General features: G+C 40.1%; 1 protein-coding gene across 1 annotated transcript in view; it reads right to left on the bottom strand.

Moving 5' to 3' along the window:
- The window catches only part of LOC121941902 (ankyrin-2-like), a 94,202-nt gene that overhangs the window by 34,482 nt on the left and 39,842 nt on the right, over positions 1-19,878 (bottom strand). The window contains exons 7-37 of the mRNA XM_042484878.1: positions 19,635-19,733; positions 18,943-19,041; positions 18,537-18,734; positions 17,528-17,626; positions 17,299-17,397; positions 16,637-16,735; positions 16,242-16,439; positions 15,778-15,876; positions 15,477-15,575; positions 14,794-14,991; positions 14,406-14,504; positions 13,818-13,916; positions 12,987-13,085; positions 12,794-12,892; positions 12,588-12,660; positions 12,380-12,430; positions 10,561-10,687; positions 10,293-10,371; positions 9,626-9,729; positions 9,121-9,156; positions 6,884-7,108; positions 6,577-6,675; positions 5,056-5,210; positions 3,804-4,015; positions 3,516-3,723; positions 3,145-3,241; positions 2,791-3,019; positions 2,448-2,573; positions 2,195-2,317; positions 2,048-2,080; positions 1,927-1,948 (exon numbers count right to left, since the gene is read on the bottom strand). Coding sequence (XP_042340812.1) covers positions 1,927-1,948; positions 2,048-2,080; positions 2,195-2,317; positions 2,448-2,573; positions 2,791-3,019; positions 3,145-3,241; positions 3,516-3,723; positions 3,804-4,015; positions 5,056-5,210; positions 6,577-6,675; positions 6,884-7,108; positions 9,121-9,156; positions 9,626-9,729; positions 10,293-10,371; positions 10,561-10,687; positions 12,380-12,430; positions 12,588-12,660; positions 12,794-12,892; positions 12,987-13,085; positions 13,818-13,916; positions 14,406-14,504; positions 14,794-14,991; positions 15,477-15,575; positions 15,778-15,876; positions 16,242-16,439; positions 16,637-16,735; positions 17,299-17,397; positions 17,528-17,626; positions 18,537-18,734; positions 18,943-19,041; positions 19,635-19,733 — 3,682 coding nt within the window. The remainder of the gene's footprint in view (positions 1-1,926; positions 1,949-2,047; positions 2,081-2,194; positions 2,318-2,447; positions 2,574-2,790; positions 3,020-3,144; positions 3,242-3,515; positions 3,724-3,803; positions 4,016-5,055; positions 5,211-6,576; positions 6,676-6,883; positions 7,109-9,120; positions 9,157-9,625; positions 9,730-10,292; positions 10,372-10,560; positions 10,688-12,379; positions 12,431-12,587; positions 12,661-12,793; positions 12,893-12,986; positions 13,086-13,817; positions 13,917-14,405; positions 14,505-14,793; positions 14,992-15,476; positions 15,576-15,777; positions 15,877-16,241; positions 16,440-16,636; positions 16,736-17,298; positions 17,398-17,527; positions 17,627-18,536; positions 18,735-18,942; positions 19,042-19,634; positions 19,734-19,878) is intronic.

Here is a 19,878-nt window from a genome sequence, read left to right as displayed (position 1 = left end):
TATATCAAGTGCTCCATTTGCTCTGCAGTTAAAGTAGCAGACATTTTGACATCCGACATGTCTGAGAGAAGGTCCGGACTTGCAAGGGTTGCAGGGTCAAGAGGTTGGTTAGTTCTCAGGGAGAATGTCTCAGTTGATTCAGACTCATCATCTTCAATAAAAAAAAGTTTTGTAACCAAAAAGGGTAAAGAACATATGGGACAAATGAAGTGGGGGAGAGAGACATCAGAAAACTGTGATCAAGACAATGCCATCAAAAATCCATCTTCATTTCAAAGAGTCAAGAGAAGAGTGACAGGGCAGAGGATAAAGAGGTCTTGAATTGAAGACCAAAAAGAAGATGATAAAGTGATCCAGAAGAGGTTGGAGGGGAGAAGAGCAGCAACAGCATAAGCAAAGCCAAAAGAAGTAACAAAACTGGTAGGTATATGGACAAGAATAATATTTAATTTGTTTGACTACGTGTTCTGAGAGGTAACGCAAAATATACAGAAAAGAGTCAAAGGGAACAGAGTAATTTATATATGGAACAAAAGGACAGGAAGGAAAGGTAACAAACAAAACTTCTCAAGATTGTTGCTGACATGAAGGGTCATGTCTGCCTAAAAATTAATGTTTTAAAACATAGAAAACATACTTAACTTAGAATACACAACATAATGGGGTTTGTAGTAAGATTATCTATTAAGTAATTATTGTCAAGTAATCAAGTCTTTGTTACTGTACTTTTTAGTTTGTTTTAAAGTTTTACAATAATTAGTATTAATGAGCAATTAGTATTTGTAAGCAATGTAAAGTACTGAATATATTCTTTATAGTTTGAAAATGGCACAGTATTTTAGCAAAATATTTGATTCATAAAAATTACGATTACAAATTTTTTTTCAAGAGGTATGCCTTTTTACATTTTATCAAATATTATTACAGTTTAAAATTTGTAAAGGATGTTTTAAAGTAATTTACTTTTTTGTGACCTTATAGCACTATTACTTCACATACAGATACGAAGTAGTGACATAAAATAACGCATGTAAATTATGTGAAAAATTAAATAGGGATTATATTTAAAGTGCAACTCAATGTATTAATTGAAAGCAACTCAGTAAAATCTGGTAAATGAAAGTAGCAACAGTGAAAGTGACAAAAGAGGTGAATGGCCAAATACAGACAAAAAGAGTGATGACAGTAAAACAGCAATGGAATTGCCAATTATTGCCAATTATTTCTGTACACAACAACAGTTTTTTCAGCATGCCACTGCTAAAAATGTTAAGGAATGTGATGTGAAAAAACGAATCGGTCAAAATGAATACTTTTTATACAACACAATTATTTTCAAGAAAAATGAAATTAGAGCACAAACCTTGGAAATCCATTTTTGAATGGATTTTTAAAAAAAGTGTTATTTTGACCGTAGTATAAGTGTAATCAAAAAAATAATTCAAACAGAAAAGACAAATGACATGGGTGAAAGAAAGCCGGTTGGGTTTGGAGTGAGGGAAATGCAGAGTACATCAGCCATAGCATAGCTGCTAGTAACAAACACTACACACAGTGTTAGTAGAGCAAAGTAAGAGAGCAGGGTTAATCCAAATGGAAAGTAGCATACAATATATCAATCAGTGCATCTCTAAGCTCATTCAAATGTTCTTATTTCTAAACTAAGTTTACAACCATATGACTGGTAATCTCATGTTAATCGTGGTGAGACTACAATTTAGACTGTTATCCTGTAAAAATATATATAGAATATATTTAGATTAAAGTTATATACTCGAACCCCCGATACAAACACCAACAGTTGAAAAATAGATTGTAAAATATATCAAATGTGTTAATCTATTTCTAAAAGAGTTATGTAAATACATTGCAAACTTCTAAAATAAAATAACACTCGAACATGAAACACAAAAGAGTTCTGCTTACATTTCTTGTCACTCCTCTCACTCTGCAAAAAAAAAGATTTAAAAAAGCAGAGTTAGCTGCAACCTTATTATGATATTGTTCTGTCTTTGTTGTAGTGCTGTATCAAGTAAATTTAATTCACCTCATCATCTGCATCTTGGTCTGAATCAGACTCCTAAAGAGAAGAATTAAACAAAGACAAAGCAAACAATGCATTTACTGCAACCTAAAATAATGTACTATTGTAAAAAAAAAACAAAAAAAAAAACTGAGATGTCTTCAGACTAACCTTTGTGTATGTTGGGAGAGTGATGTTAAGGTTGCAGATAGCATTGTGGTTAAGAGTACGATATGTGCGCGGTTCCTTGGTGAAGGACAAGCGACCACACGGCTCCTGTGCTGTGTCTCGAATCTGTACATGAATTAAACAACAATTCAGTCCATTAAGTACATATATTTTCATATACATATCTGAATTTCTGAGTGAATAAGAAGAAATTTAAGACTTTTTAAAAAAAAAAAAAAAAAAAGTGTAGTTATACTTTGATGAAGAGGGCCAGTCTGTTCTCTTTGAAGGCATAGAAGCTGAACACATGGTGCTGTCCACTCTTGGTAAGAGGCACCAGATTTCCAAAGCAGTCAGCAAATATGGGTTTTCCCTCCAACACCTGTGTTTCGATATGAAAGCTATTGTCATGATTCAAACAAACCATTCAGATCCTCAAATCTTGGAAAACAATGCAAGATTGTTTTTGAAGGACATGAATTGTCATAATAAAAACTAATTCAGTATTTTCTTTTCAGATTTTATCTCACCCCTTTTAAATAAACCCTTTTTAACACTTTTCTGTCTTCTTTTTTTAATTCCACGTCCTCACATCTCACCTCAACATCTCGGCTACGGGCAACTTCAGTGAAGTTCTCTTGCTGCTCTAGGGTCTTGTCCATCTTGTCATCTGTCATGCAGAAACAGCGCAGGCGGGCCTCAATGGGGTCCAACGTCTTTGCAAAAATGACAAATTTGGCCATGTATGGGACACAGATGATCTCTCTGTATAGCTGAGAGCCAAAACTAACAGACTCCTGGATCTGTCTGCAGTCTATCAGCCAGAACCTAGGAATAAGAACAACACATTTAGTCAAACACTTTCCTAAAGAAAATGGGTATATTAGATCAACATGTTATCTTCTATGTAGAGGAAAATTGACTCCACATCTAAAAAGTTAGGAAGAATTTACCTCGCTGACACGTTTGTAGTAAAAGACACACACTGGTTAACAAATGTGAGTGGTGTGGATCCGGTGATATCCTCCCATTGGGCAGGAGTGGTTCCACCTGAAACAGATACCCATGATCTGTTATCCAACCTGTCATAGTTATTCACATTTTTTTTGTATTTAAGGGAATGAAAAATCATGGCAGGATTCCTCATCCATTGATGGAAAAAGCAAAAATCCTAAATACGTGTAACATTGCATTGAAAGACTTTACAGTGTGAGTATTTATTTTGATTATCCTACACTACCAAAAACAGCTAGTGGTGGCTGATAATGTGTCAACTTTTAATGGCTTGCTGATACTGATGATGATTATGATTACCCATATTTACCCGTAATGCTGCAAAGTAAACGCAAGGTGGGGGTCTCTCCACTGTACACTCCGCTTGATGCGTCACTATTGGAGCTCTTGGGTATAGGGATCGTCATGGTGATTGGCTTGTGGAACTTCCTCCTTCTTGGCTCCAATGTGACAATTGCGCTGAATGTGGCTTTGTTACCAAGAATCTTTCTCACCAACTCGACATCAATGGGCTGAGCCTGGGACAAGGTACAAAAAGTTTCAATATAACTTTATTAACTTTTGATTTGGGTCTGGCCAAGAAATGCTCTGTATGTACCTGTAGCCCAACTCTGATCTTCTTGGTGAGGGCTCCTTCAGGGAAGACAGCCTGGACCTGGGGCACAAGAGTGCTACTGAGGACCCCACCCTCTGGTCCAATCAAATGACTGTCCTGCTTTATCCGTGACACCACAGCAAAATACTGTGGGAAGTCTCGGGTGATGATGCGGCATATTCTTTTCTTTTCTAGCTCCTCGGGGGAATCGAGTTCTGTAAAGACCAGAAATATTTTCTATAAATACCCAAATGAGCAGTGTGTGTGAAGTTCTCCTTCCCATTATTATCCCAGCAGTGTAATCTAAATACTACTTCCCTGCTCTACTGTTATGGCTTCATGTGATCATATCGTGGCTAAAAATTTCTGTGCTGTTGCATTTTCATGTATTGTGTGCATCACAAAATTCTGCGATATGCGATATCAGTGGTTACAACATTGTAACCCTAGTTCTATTGGCAAAGGCGCAGCCCTTTAACTGAACTCTATGGGTAATACAATTGTCCAGTCACAAGCTTGCATTCACCCACTGTATTTTGCATGAATGTAGCTGGCCAATGTAGTATATAAGGTGGTACACAATAATGTCTGCCATCCTACAACCTCTTTAGCAAGCAGTGTAGGATTGACAGGACCCCTTGTTAGAGGGCTCCGCCTGTGCTAAGAGAAATAGGGTTACAATACCCCAACCTTTGTTCTATTTCACACAGGCGGAGCCCTCTACTGGACTCTATGGGCAGAGTGGGTGCAGCCACTGAGAAATCAATCCAGCAAGCAGCAGCCCACCAACTTCTTCATACCTAGGTGACCACAGTGAAGAAGGATGGGGGCTCAGCTAGCTCAGGTGGTATGGAACCAAACTGAGTGGCGCCATGGCCTAACCTTGAAAGGGTCAAAAGACCAGCAATAGACACTCTGCACATATTATTTACCAAGTCATAAAGGACGCGGAAGCATGTTGGTGTATCACATTAACACACACCCAACCCTTTTCAAAGAGAAAATTGACATTGCTAAAGAGAACAGAACGGCTGACAGAATTATGTAATGCCTCATATTCTGTGGATGGGCACGTCCTGATAGGCCCACTGACTGGCCTGCTATATTTATGTAACATTTCAGTGGGCAAATGAGTGCTCATGATTGGAGGAGAGTGTTGTCTATCAAGTCCAGTAGAGGGTGGAGCCTGTGTGAGGTAGATGATGCTATAACAACAACCCTTGGTTAGCCGCGCTGCGTAGCTATGATCCCTTACTTTCATCCATGCCGTTGAGTATCTGGTTCAGTTCTTCTTCAGTGAAGTCACAGTGATGTTCCCTCCAGCTTTCCCCCGTCTCACTCCTCAAGATCACTAGCTCTCTCTCTGTTCCCCGCAGGGCTGCAAAATGGGGAATCTCTACAATCACAGGTCTGAAAAGGGGAAAAAGGGTTAAGTCAAACACAAAATGGACTTCAACGTAAGTTTGTTGTGACAGTTTGGTAGGACTGGCTCTATCAGAGATTATATGATGCTTGAGTTGATTTATGAAAAAAAAAAGAAACAAACAAAACAAAACAAAAAAGAACCCAAGATTCAAATTTGCATTTAAAAACATCAGGTGCATTTCATGCCTAGTAAAACAAACCTATTCAGAAAAAATGTCATTTGAAAAATATAATGGGGCTCTATGCAAAATTCAGAGCTCTCAACATGAAGGTGGCTGAGCTTAATGGTGCTAGCTGAGCCCCCAGAAACAGCGTTATGCTTTGAAGCTGATTTTACATCGTGGAAAAATGTGGAATTATAACGTCAAAGTCCGTCACATGATGCCATTGGGTCCACCAAGACTTTCCCCCACAGAATTACATTTTGAAAGACACGCTCTTTGCATCAAAAATGCAAACAGCCGCACAAAATACAGTAGATTTGATCCATTTGATGCAATAAAGTTTCAAAAGTCTGGAAGAGCCGCACAATTAAATCATTTTAACCTCATACAAGTTAGCAAAGCACTGAGCTGGAAGTTAGCTGCTTACTCACCCCAAAATTTCTAGTGTGCTTATGCTTTGGGTCGCATAATGTGAAATTTTCGGGTAATTTCATACTGCAGAAATTAGGCTTTTTTGGCTTCATGCCACTGAACCACTTTCATAGGAATGAACTTCTGCCTCCAGCACTCTTTCCACGTCTTGTTACACATTCATAGTGTTAACTCAACTGGTGCTAAACAATGGCAACAAGGTAGTAAGCTAATAATGTTAATTAGGGGGGAACCAGAAGGTGGCCACTACGATTCTGCCCCTCAGCGGTCCCGATATCAGCAGTAACCGCCGTACTAGCACAAAGCAATGCGTCAGCGATGAGCTATCCAGTGGAATACAGACATGCAATAACATGCACACCGGACCTGTTTACCGCAACAAACTACAGACAAGCTTAGATCAGCTGTTATTAATGCTCTGAATGTCACATACAGAACCCTTAAACACAAAGAAAAAATACATTCCACATCAAGAGTAGAATCCAAGGAGGAACAAGCCTGAGGACTGGTACTATAGACTGGGGACAGGGATAAGGCAACAACACAAGGCAACAGGTTGGGTGGTTTCAGACAAAGGCTTACACTTTTACCAAGAAACGAAGGAGGTAAAAAACAAAAATAAAAAACAAACAAAAATAGATACTTTTAAAGTAATAACATGGAGAACTCAAAAAAAATATTCTCAGGTGGACATGGTGGAAAAATATGGGTGACCAATTCCAGGATGGTAGGGTGTCCCCCAACCATAGTCCTACCCGAGGAACTTGGTTCCTGGAGGACCCAGCTGCAGGATGCGACTGACCAGGCTCTCACCCTCATTTAGAGGGGGCGGAGCTGTGGGAAGGTGGAGCTTACTGATCCATGCGCAGCACAGAGGGGGAATGAAGAAGAGAATATGAACACACCCCACAACAGTGTAAACACACTCACACGAGCATATCCAGACATACAGACTCAAACACACGTATAATACATACAGACTCAAACACATGTATAATACACACACACACACATACAGATACACATATACGCACACACACACACATTAAAACACGCACTTACCCCAGAAACTGAGCTCCAGTGGGTCCTACTTCAATGATGCGACCAGCTAGCCCCTCACCCTCCACCATAGGGGGCATAGAGGCCAGGCGATGTCTCTTCACAAGCCTACATGTCACCCTTGTGGGTGCAGAGCACTTTCTTGGTGGCACGATGATTCGTAAGCCATTGTGACGGCAACCACGCATGGCCCCACCCCTGGCATCTACCATGAAGCTGACCAGGAAGCTAAAGAAACAGGTCCAGTAAAAATGAATTAAGTTTTTTTTTTTTATATTGTTTCTTCATTAGTGCAATACTTTTGCCACAGATGTTAGGTCTGTTGACAATGAGCCTTCATGCAGACAAAGCAACTGACATTACAGTAAGAAGGAACAATTTTCATGACATCATCCAGTACGGATAAACAAGCATATCTCAGCAGATAATATTTAATTCTAGCCTCCTCTTTTTCCAGTTTCATTCCATTCAAAGCTGAATTTGCAAACCAGGCAAGCAAAGAGGAGGGCATTGATCAAGATTACTTCTGGATAATCTTATATGTCACGCCGCAAATAGGTACCAAATATTTGAGATGTAGTACAAGTTAATGCTTACAGTACAGCTTACAGTGCTTACATAAAGAACATAAAATTTAAAAAAAAAGACCAGTACTACTCCTGGTTGAGTAACATTTCATGCTTACAGAAATTAATGAGATATATTTTTTATTTGTGAACCGTTTTAAAAGATTTTTGTCTTGAGCAGGGGCTATGGGGCTTGGAGTTTTGTGCCACAGGCAGGTAGGGCTGACTTTCAGTACTTGATACCTTTTAGGTATTGGCCTAAATAATCCAGTTCCAAGTAGTATCTAAACCTCTCCAGTAAAACTAACTAACTGCATTTGATCCTTTTTGTACCCAGATCTAAAAAATAAAAAAAACGATTTGTACGGGCTTGCTCTCAGTCTATCACTATTTGTGTTCTTCGATTGAATGCTATCTGGGATTGGCCATCTACTGCAGCAGCTACAACCCTCACAGTCTTAGGTGTGGTGACTAAAGGAGTTGCCAGATCAGCATGCAGAGAACCACAAAAAGTATATACTATACTATACATCTGTGGCGTTTGGTGACATTAAACTCAACGGATTGCTTCAACTTGCATGATGGGTATCAAAGGAAGTAGGACAATGTATCAAATGAAGTACTCTAATGGTATCAGTATCGCTTTAAGGATAAAGGTATTGGTACTGGTATCTAGGGCTGCCCCTTGAAGGTCAGCAACTCATATCATCAGTTGAAGACCCTCTGTTGACTGAGATTGCTTCAAGTCATTTTTTTCTGTGCAGTGTGCTTCTAGGGACTTTTTGGTCACCAGACTTTGCTGCAGAGTAAGTGCCCTTGACTTTCATGCTACTCTTTGCAGCTGCAGCAGCACAGAGGAAACAGAGGCGGCACCGTGAGGTGAAGAAGTGATGAATATACAGCTCACAGCAAGTTAATACAATACCGTTTCTGGCTTTTGTTTGATACCTCGTGTTGGCAAAAGATGTTGTTGGACATTTTTGATTCATTATAAGCACCATTAGCCTATTAACTATATGACATGGATGTTGCTGTCACACTGAACGTTCCACAGAGCACATTCAGACTGTAAACTTTTGTATGGGAATACAAAAAAAAAACGTATTGAATATTCATATTGAAAATTCAAATCTGATTCCACTGGTACAATTCTGAGTCGGGTACAACACTACTGTTATCATACTTCTTTAAATAAAACCCAGCCCCACAGCCAGGGTAGAGAAGTCAAAGGATATTGAGAGAAGTATAACCACAGTACTACCCAACCTCTCTCTCTAGGGATTTGCTGACAATAATAAAACATAAAGTTATACTGGCCTTTTTCTTTAAGGACTGTAAAATTCTGATCCAGCTTTAATCACCGCCCCACTGTGCTACATTATTCTCCACAAAAAAAAAATATTTATTAAGCGGAAAACATAGATAGTTTGTTAGGTCTATAAATCAGCAGATGCTTAAGATTAATCTGCATTAAGGATAAAAAAGAAACTTGGTTGAAACATCTCTAGCAAACTAAATCTGAACCCTGGAGATGTAGTCATGCATTATGAAATCATGCACACTGATAGGATGGGAATGAGGAGATCATTTAATAGTGAATGAGGAAAAAGCGTACGGGCACTAAGGGGAGAAAATACAGAGAGAGAAGCCGAAATCAAGAGTAAAGAGTATCACCTGCTGTTGTCATGGTCTAGGCACGGAGAGGAACGGCTAGAAGCAGAATATAACAACACAAACATACAGACACACAATCACAAAGACAGCAAACACAAGAGAGTGCACAAAGATGCAACGAGACAATAAACAAAAAAGAGAAAAAGAGAATAAAGAATAAGTAAAAGTGAGGAAAACTTGACCAGAGACAGAAAGAGACACAGCAAAGATAAAAGTGTGGAGTAGAGAAGAAAACACAGATGTGAAGGAGTGAAAAGCAATGTAAGGAGAAATTAAAAATGATTCAGTGGTGAGTCATACACTCCTGATAGTGAACAAGAACACGTGAAAGATGGAGTCTCCATTTCAAGAAATAAATGAACTTCTCTAGTGTCACTTCTACACCAGGGAACAGAGTGAATTTGAGTGTGTGTGTGTGTGTGTGTGTGTGTGTGTGTGTGTGTGTGTGTGTGTGTGTGTGCATCCGTGTGTGCGTGCATCCGTGTGTGCGTGTATGTGTGTATACCCAGAATGAAGCAGACTGGAGGACAGCACCACGTTATCGAGGTGCTCAGCACCCCAGCTGAGACGGAAGGATTCCTTATCATGTTCTCTAGACAATGCCGACACCTGCAGATCAACAAGCACTTCAAGTCAAAATATTGTCAAATATTCTCAACTTCTAAGAATATCTTAAACATCAACAAACAACAAACAAAATGCTTTACCGACATGTCACAATCACCAATTCACACACACATTCACACACTGGTGGCCATGGCTATCGTACACGGTGCCACCTGCTACTCAGCTTATACAATCACACACATACACACACCAAGAGCGCAGCATTTGGAGCAAATTGGGGTTCGGTATCTTACTCAAAGACACCATGACATTTTGACTGGAGGAGCCGGGGATCAAACCACCAATATTCTGAAAAGTGGATAACTCACTCTACCTCTGAGCCACAGCCACCCCTCAAAATATGCCTCATTTCAGTCATCCAGCTCATGGTATATCTAGATACTAAATCATAGTCAACACACAACGGAATTCAAACAGAATTCAAACCTATGATTTCCTCTTCAATGGGCAGCATCACTATCCATCCTCCTACTTACGTCAGGTTTTCTTAGAGATCTGAACCAACAGAATGACAACGACACACTTTATGTATGTTTTGTCCTCACCTGGTGGCTTGTAAGCATGTCTTCTATTAGAACTCCGTCTCTCTGATGGAAACTTTGGTGAATGGGAGTGCGCTCCGGCCTGTTGGAAAAGCAGGTTGGATTTTCTTAGTGTCATGTGTATTTGTCTGTTTGTATGTTAGCATCACAGCAGGGACAGCATTTCAACAGCAGCGATTGAAGGTATGAATGGCGTGTCCATTTGTCATACCTTTGCTGTTATATATTAAGTTTTTTAGTTAAAAGTGAGTGTGTAGGTGTTGCTTGTGACCTGTCTAGGTTGTGGCTCATGTAGCTGAAGCCGTCCAGGTAATGTCCTGGCAGAGAGTCGTCTCCCAGCTCTCTGAGATCTTCCGCTCGTAAATACTCTCCTCCGTCACCCGTCATAGTGTCCTCACCTGGGAGACAAAGAAGTGCTGTTTGAGATATTCAGTAGAACAAATATTAATTATTATGGCAACCTAAAATGTTTCCACCCGGCCAGGGAGTTCTGGATCTGCAACATGTTCTCGTTCTTACTGATGTTCTGACATGTGGGCAGGAGCACTCAGCCTTTTGCATCGGGTCTTGACGCAGAGGGGGTCGGTGATAAATCATGTAAGTTGCCTCACATGAGTAAGAAGGTGTTGGCAGTCAGGTTTGGGCAACAAAATGTGTGTGCTAGACATCGATGCATAAAGAGAACTGGTCACAGTGTTGGGGGGTGGGGCCCCATTCATTCCTCTGAAAGGTGCACAGTGGCAAATGAAGTCAAAAATGTTTTACTTCCTAAATATATATTGGCCAGCCCTCCGCATCACTGGGCCTATACAGACAGCTAACGTGAGCTGACTCACATGACTAGCGAGTGACTAGAGACAATAATTGACCAAAATTCAAAAGGCATTTTGCTGCTATTATTACTGTTATTATTACTTATAACTGTTGTTGGTTTCAGTTTTATTATCTATGTTAATGTGTTATGTGAATTTGTTATTAGTGTTGTGTATTACTTCATATTTCTATATCTAAGTGTACTTTAAAGTTAAGGGGTAATTTATTCAGTTTCCAGTTCAATTTTGTCTTTTCTTTAATTAAAAAAGCCATTCTGTCATGTTGGGCGGCACGGTGGCGTCATGGTTAGCACTGTTGCCTCACAGCAAGAGGGACCCTGGTTCCAACCCGGGTTGAAATGGGGTTCGGTTCGTGGGCGGGGGCCCTTCTGTGCGGAGTTTGCATGTTCTCCCCGTGTCTGCGTGGGTTCTCTCCGGGGTCTCCGGCTTCCTCCCACAGTCCAAAGACATGCAGCTCAGGTTGATTGGTGACTCTAAATTGCCCTTAGGTGTGACTGTGAGCGTGAAAGGTTGTCTGTCTATATGTGTCGGCCCTGCGATAGTCTAGCGACGGACAATGAATGAATGTCATGTTGTTAACCGTCATTTTACACTTTACTTTGAAAAAAGTATCACTTCAAGCACCATTTAGGCACTGGAACCTTTTAAAAAGTATCATTTTGGCACGAGTATTTGGAAAACCCAAACGATACCAAACTTATGGTACATACATGAGTAAGAGTTTCAAATGTAACTGCAATGTGTGTCAAACATTTGTAAAACATGATGCTGCAACCATTTGCATCTGCATCTGAGGAGTGCTTGCAAATCATGTTTGTGAGACCAATCACTGGTTCCAAAGACTTGACAGCCTTGTGGAAACTGTATTTTTGTATGTCAGCATCACTAAACCAGGACATTACTCAGTACTCCACAACTATCAGAACTGTCATGATCTTATCTGCAGCCACAACACATTCCATGCAGTTAGTTTTTACCACTGTAAACTTAAATCAAGGAATGTCTGCTTATGAAAAAAAATAGGAATATAAACGGTTCAACGTCAAAACTCAGTCGAATTAAGTGCACAGACTCTTTAGAGACACACTCTCTGGGGATCACTGATGTGGAGTTAAATGCTGAATATGAAATTTTCCAATTCATTGTTTTAGCAATAAGTAAATGCATTACTGCTCACCACTTGTTATGAGATTAGTACCAAGAACAGAAATAAAGTCCACACCAAGCTGACAAAGCTGGGAAGACACTTCGCAGTACCTTCTAGCTCCACAGACATCTCAGATAACGGCTCGTCTTCCAGTCTCAGAGCTATGAAACATAAAGCTTTAAGACCCACAGCTACAAAACTACATCACCCACAATACATAGCTTACACATTTTATCCAAGGTCAGTTTTGAGTTTTTGTACCTGTCTGTAAACAGTTCTTTTATTTTTTTGTTGCTTTCTCCACTTAAAGTCACTCACCTTCTTCATCAGACACATCGAGGATCTCCGTCATGGTCTCAGGAACATTGAGCTTGTGTTTCTCTGTGACCGTCTGATGTATTTCCCCCGTTCAGTCGCATGGAAGAAGAAAACCAATAGAAAAAAAGTTATTTTATTTTCTGGGAAAATTTAGGACAAAACATGCTGGTTCCAGATCTGGAGTCTAAAAGGTGCCACAAGCTTACCGTTGTGGTGGTGATGACCTCCTCAGTGACAACTTTAAGTGTGTCCACTACAGAGATGTAACCCAGACGTCTGGCAATGGAGAGTGCAGTGTTTCCGTTCTAACAGAAAGACAGAGACAATTTTCAGGTGACATTTATTTGTTTGATTTTTTTCTAAAACATAGCTTATTGATTAGAAGGTTTTTTTTCTCACCACTGTAGTGGAATTGGGCTTGGCACCATGTTGTAGCAACACATTGATAATGTGTGTGTTCCCTTGTTGTGCTGCTTGGTGAAGTGGTGTGTATCCATTCTATAGAACAAAAGACTTATTTTTATCAAATTTTATCACAAATTGAAATAACAAAGATCGTAACTGTTAAATGTCAGCAACCTCACGGAAGTGCCAAAAACTGCACTTCCTCTAATGGCCACTTGAGGCTGGCTCCAAGATTGAGTCAATACCCATACAGCCCCATAATTGCATACCAAAATCCACAGCAGAAATATACAGTACATGTTTAAAGCCTGGTACAAAAAAAGTTTTTGATTTCTGTAGCTCATTTCAACATTTATGAAATGTACGAGGGGGGTTTCCATATAACTTACCAGTTTACATGTTTTTTAGATTAAAGAGTTATGCATAATCAAGGGTGTGTCCATTTTGGGCTACAGGTGGGTGACATATGTTGACAAGTTGCTAATACATCAAAATATTGTTTAGGTATCTCAACCAAAGTGTAACCCTTGATTCACAGTGTATAGGTGTAGCCGTAGCTGTCGCTATTTCAAGTTTTTCTGTAAGTAACAGTTAAAGTTAAGATTCTGGTTGCCTAAAAAAATCTTATTTGGCTTTAGTTGCACTAACAGACACTCTAATGAGTCAGATATGTAGTATTTCCTGTAAGGACAATTTGTTTTAATGGTTTAAAGCTTGGTTTTAAATCCAAAATATGACAATGGCAAAAATTCAGAAAACAGCAGTCCACAAATCATTTTTTTCTGGAAATTTTAATTTATTTACTTTTTGACATTTGAATCCCACCTTGGTTTTGGCGTTAACGCTGGCACCTTGCTGTAACAGGAAGTTCACCATCTTGGCATTTCCATAGTGACAGGCTACTATCAGAGGGGTATATCCAAGCTGAAGCATAGAGGATGAGGAATGACACAAAGAGAATTAGAAAAAAAAGGTTATTTTTAAATTTTCTTTCACATATTTGTGAAGAAAGCTTTGTATAAAGAACAAACTCTCATAGATACAAAGCACTCTGAATGATGTAGGTATTGCCATGCTTCTATACAGCCAGTAGGTGGCAGGTATGTTGTGTAAGCATGTGCTCCTTTTTGTGACGTGCTGGTAAGGAGATACTTCACATTTAAAAAGCAGCCAGTAAACACAACCTGCTGCAGTGAATATATACAAAATAAGCAACATAATACACCTGAGTTAATTAGCTAGCATATACATGATGATGTCCTCTGTCCTTCACTACAAAATATTTTAAAAATTGCCGTCCTCCTCGTCTCCACTTACATGATTAGTGACTTGTCTGTTTATGCCTTTTAGTGTGATTGCGTGTACATTCATGTGTGTGTGTGTGTGTGTGTGTGTTTATGTGTACATTTTTACCTTAGTTTGCTGATCCAAATTGGCATCATGTTTGGTCAGCACTTCTGCTGCACTGACCCTGTCCTCTTGGGCTGCGAGATGCAGAGGCGTGAGTCCAGTCTGTAACATAAGTAGCAGAGTTTTCTTAGTATCTTTGTGGCTGCATGCGTAACCATTTAGGTTAAACACTTGTAATTTATACTTATTGTTATGTGAGACACAGCAGAAAAGCCCGCAACTCATCCCTGTTGCATTTTCTGAATAGTTGCAACATTAAAGACACAATTCCATGCTTATGTTGTGTGAAAATGTGAAAACTAACAGTGCAACCTCGAACCTTAGTGATAGATGTAATGTCTTATCAATATCAAAACAGAAGTATTTTAATGTGTCTGCGTTTGTGTGTGACCTTGGTGGCTGTGTTGACGTGAGCTCCTTTTCCCAGCAGCAGGCTGGCCATCTCAGCGTGTCCCTCCTGGGCTGCCAGGTGTAGAGGACTGACTCCCTGCTTGGTCAGGACGTTGGTCTCTGCTCCGTACTGCAGCAGCGCTAATGCGATGTTCGTCTGGTTCTTTTTGGCTGCGATGTGGAGAGGAGTGTAGCCATTCTGGAGAGGGAAGAAGATATAAACACACACAAAATAAATTGTGGCTGAAACAGCAAGCATTCTGGATTTTTTTTTCAGTGCAGCACAGAATAACTCTTTTTTTTACCAGCTCTTATAAATCAAAGACTTATAAGCTACACTCTCTCAAAAAGTACACTGCAGTACTGCTTGGTTAAAAAAATAACTGCAACGACAGAATGCATTCATGTTGAAAGTTTCAGTTTTAGTTAAACATTTGCTAAAGGCATTTAAACAAAGTTTTGTGTTGGAGTTTGTTATATTCCAAATTCAAAAAATTGACTATCTATCTAACATTGTAAGATTTACATTTTTATTGTGAATGCATATCGGTTCCAAACACTGGTTATCTTCTCATGAACTACTAACAATCAGTATTGGCCCTGAAAAACCAACATCGGTCAAGACCTAGAATGCACGACATATTGTGAGAGTGTCTGAAGCACTTTTATCCTCTGTCTTCTAACCTTTGCAGTAGCATGAGGCGATGCCCCTTTATCCAGCAGCAGCAGAGCCACCTCTCGGTTGTCATAATGAGCTGCCACATGGAGCGGAGTCAGGCCATTCTGTGGGAGGAAGCATTTGATTTAATAGCGGATATTTGTGTTATTTAAGGTTTTGCTTACAGCAGCTCGACTCTATAAAGAGTCTCTTCAGAAACACAATTGTGCTGGAATATCCTCACAACTTGTCTCTATATGTTCTACTTAAATGATGTGCGTAAATAATACTGTTTTGTTTTGGGTTGTTTTTGCTTTTTTGGCTCACCTTTCCGGCATCATCAGGGAAAGCTTTGCGTTGAAGGAGGAGTTTTGCTACATCAAGGCTTCCATATTTAGCTGCTACATGTAATGGAGTGAATCCTTTCTGTGGAGGGAAAAGGAGAAAAGTTTGTTTCAAACCTGCATGTCCAAACTGTTAATAGTGAACTGAGTATTTGTGATCCTGTTACAGTGTTTCCCACAGAATGAGAGTGTTTGTCTGGTTGTAACTGACAGGGGCTTTTCTTGCAGTTAAAAAAGCAATCAAACTAAATTTCTCAGGTTTCAGAGGTTTGATGGTATAGAAAGACATCTGAATGCAGATCAAATAACTGATGTGAGTCAAGGTATGGAAGGGTTAATTGTGGAGGTCACCACAAATAAATGAATGTGTGGGAAACCCTGCTATATAAGCATCTTTTTGTCTGATATTTTTCTGTCTCTGTGCATCATGTTCTATCTTCTGCTCACCTTCGTGGCCAGTGAGTGTGAGGCTCCGGCCTCCAGCAGCACGGCAGCAGTCTCTACCTGGCCCTCCCTGGCTGAAATGTGGAGGGGAGTGTAGCCGTTGGTGGTGGCCGCGTCTGGATGAGCCATGTGCTGCAGCAGTAATTGGACTATGTCGGTTTTCCCCAAACGGGACGATATGTGGAGGGGAGTCTGGTCCTCCTGTGAATGATGGATGAAGAGGCAGAGATACAGGTAGAGGCAACTGCATCAGAAGGGATTGGCACACAATAATCACTGCTGAGGCGGGAGATATGATCTTTTAGTATGTGTATGCCAGTGCGTGGATGGAATATTGCTTGTTTACGATAAACAGAAGAAAAAAATGATTGACTCTGATGATGCGACGACTGACTCACCCTGGCTATGGCATCCACCAACGCTCCGTTCCTCAGCAAGCAGCGAACCACTTCCATCTGACCTGCTCGTGCTGCCATGTGGAGAGCTGTCTCACCACGCTGATATGCAAACACACCACATTATTATGACGCTGTGCTCAATGATTTCTGAGAAAACCTGCAAGGTGACTGTAATGGCAAAATTACTGAAAATACTGTTTACTTTTTGCCATATATATGTATATATATATATATATGTATAGAGGTCAGTCATTGCCTTTTCCCCATGTTTATAAAAGAAATCAAACCAATTTGCTCAATTTTCTAAAGGTCAAATAGCTTGTGAAAGGCATCTGAAAGCAGTGCAAGAAAACTGATGTTGAGCCAGATTTCAAACGGTGAAGAGACCTCTCTGTCTGGAAATAGATAGAGAGGTCACAATGTTTTGTTGGTACTCACACCAACAAAACATTATGACCGAATCACATTACATTACTATCTCTCTCACACACACAAACACACACACACACCCAGCACCTTATACAGTAGTGAGAAACACTGCATACACCAAGTAAGATGAGAGGAAGTTACCCTGCTGAACTGAACTGAGGTCGCAAACAGTTCATATGGAAGTGTCATGTTATTTATATAGAGGGATGAACAAACTATTTGTCAGTACTCACAATGTTTCGGACATCAGGAGATGCTCCGTTCTGTAGCAGAAGTAAAACAATGTTGAGGTGGCCCATGAAGGCAGCTACATGGATGGGAGTCAGACCAGACTAGAAATAAAGAGAGACAACAAGAGAGAGAGAGAGAGAGAGAGAGAAAGGAAAATGAACATGAAGTTCCACTCGGGAAAGTGTTTTGTATTTACAGGTGCTGTTCTGACACATTCCAAAAGTGTGTCACCTCAGTAATGGCCTGAATAGAGGCTCCGTATTTGACCAGCAGTTCCATCACCTTCACCCTGTTCTTCTTACAAGCGATGTGGAGAGGAGTGAAACCGTTCTGGTGGAGAGAGCAAAAGAGAAAATAACAGGTAAATACTGTATCTACTGTAAAACTTCAAATAAAAGCTAGTCTTTATTACACTCCCAGTCCCTTTTATGAGCCAGGTGTGGTGACACTTCATGACAAATAAAGGCCTGTCTCAATTAGAAGTCTGGTCTGGTTGCCATGCAGTTCATTTTTGTAGATGTTCTGTGGAGTTTTTGGCTGCCTGCTGGAGTTAACATTAGTTAGCTGCTTAGATCAAATATAAATGTTTAAACTTTTGTCAATATGGACATACTACTCACTCATAGCTTGGTAATGAAACCATGAGCACCAAAGAAGACAGTAATGCTGGCATGGCAAACAAGAGAGACGCAAAAAAGAGATTAGTAGATGTAGAAGACTTTTTTTTAAAAAATGCCCACTGAACTATAACTTACTAACTTCTGGGTCATTTCCTTTTTTTGTTTCTCACTGCATTCTTCCAGTGTTTTTGAAAAAAATAAATAAATCCAATTTGCTCAGGTTTCAAACAGTTAAATAAATCATTTGACTGTATTTCTCTTCTTTGCTGAGCAACAGTTTTGGGTGAAAGGAATTAAAAGCCTGTCCCATATGGATGCCTGTCCCAAATATAAGACTGTTGAGTGAAATGATTTAAGCAAATAATAGCCCGGGCTATTAATTTATGTTTCAGGGTATTTACATCAGCAGGAGGAAATGATTGTTCATCTTAATTTCTTTATTTTAAATTTTTTATTATCGACCCTTTACCTGATTCTTACTAGTTACTTGTCACCTGTCAGGACCCTATGTTATCTATCGTTCTGTGATGTATGCCTGTACATTCCTGTATGTGTTTATTGAGTCTGTGTTGATTGTTATTTTTGTGCCTGCACAGTCGTTATTTCCTTTGAATCCCTACCAGTGCTCGAGCATTGGGATTGGCCTTCTTGTCTAGCAGAAGCTTGGTTACTCTGTAATGACCACAATGAGCTGCGACGTGCAGGGCTGTGAGGTAGTCCAGTGTGACATCGTCAACAGGCGCCTTGTGCTGCAGCAGGAGTTTAACGCACTCTATGTGGTCTCCCTGGGCTGACATGTGCAGCGGGGACAGTCCGTTCTGTGTAAGGACAAAAGCGACAATGCATGTATCAGGTAAAGCAGTATAGTGAGGACAGTGATGAGAAGCATCATGACGCTGAGTAAAATGCAAATAAAGTCTTTAAGATATTAGCACACCTGAGTCCTTGAGCAAAATTAAACATTTATTTAGTTGTGGGAAATATCTAGGGGCATGCTGACCCAGTAATGGCACCACTATACTCTACCTTGGTTCTGGCTAAGATGGGAGCTCCTCTCTCCAGCAGAATTTCCACAGCTGGGTCATGTCCACTCCTGGCTGCACAATGTAGGGGGGTCAGCCCGTCCTGCGGGACAATGACAGATGCACAAAGGCACAAACACATGAATATAAAAATTTAACAAGTGTATCTGTTTTTAAAAAAGAGGCAATAGACAAGTAGTTGGTAGATGCTATTAAAGGGACATTTCATCTTGAATGTTGGCCTTCTCTCCAAAATATCAGAACTAGATGATCTTTCGCCTTGAGGTGCTCAAAGAGACCAACAAATACATTTGAAGAACTGAAGTAATGTCTCTTTCCAAAAATCATGACCCAGTTAGTCAAGATCATCCGCAGACATTGTGAGCAGTTTTATGTAGGAACTACTTTGTCTCTACCGAAGTACATCCGCCAACCGCCTCAACGCACAGAGGGAAGTGTGGCTTGTGCACGTGAGACAGCTTGGCTAAGCTGTAACGTTGGCTAACTAGTGTTGCTAGTTTAGCTAAACTAGCAACACTTGGCAACTTCACACCAAGGCAATCTAGATTGATAAATGGCAAACAAGTATGAAATTTGTAATTTTTGAGTTGAATTGTCCCTTTTAGTCACTGGGGGATGGTTGCAGAATTGTGATCATTTAATTTAAAAAAAATAAGTAAAAAATAAGAGCCTCACCCTAGTTTTAGCATCTATCTGAGCTCCTCGGTCCAACAGCAGGGCCACCATGTTGGTGTTGCCTCTCTTGGAGGCCACATGTAGAGGCGTTATCCCATTCTGACGAGGCAGATAAGGAAACAAAGAATAGTTCACTCCAGCACACAAATACTGCTGAATTTAAATGGCAAAAATATACTGTGGCTGTGACTGAGAGTCTCACTTCCACATCACACGAATGTCTTCTCTTTTTTTGTTCTGTTTA

This window comes from Plectropomus leopardus, chromosome 4 (genome assembly GCF_008729295.1).
Source record: "Plectropomus leopardus isolate mb chromosome 4, YSFRI_Pleo_2.0, whole genome shotgun sequence".
NCBI classification, from domain to species: Eukaryota; Metazoa; Chordata; class Actinopteri; order Perciformes; family Serranidae; genus Plectropomus; species Plectropomus leopardus.
This window is presented reverse-complemented; position numbering and strand designations above follow the sequence as displayed.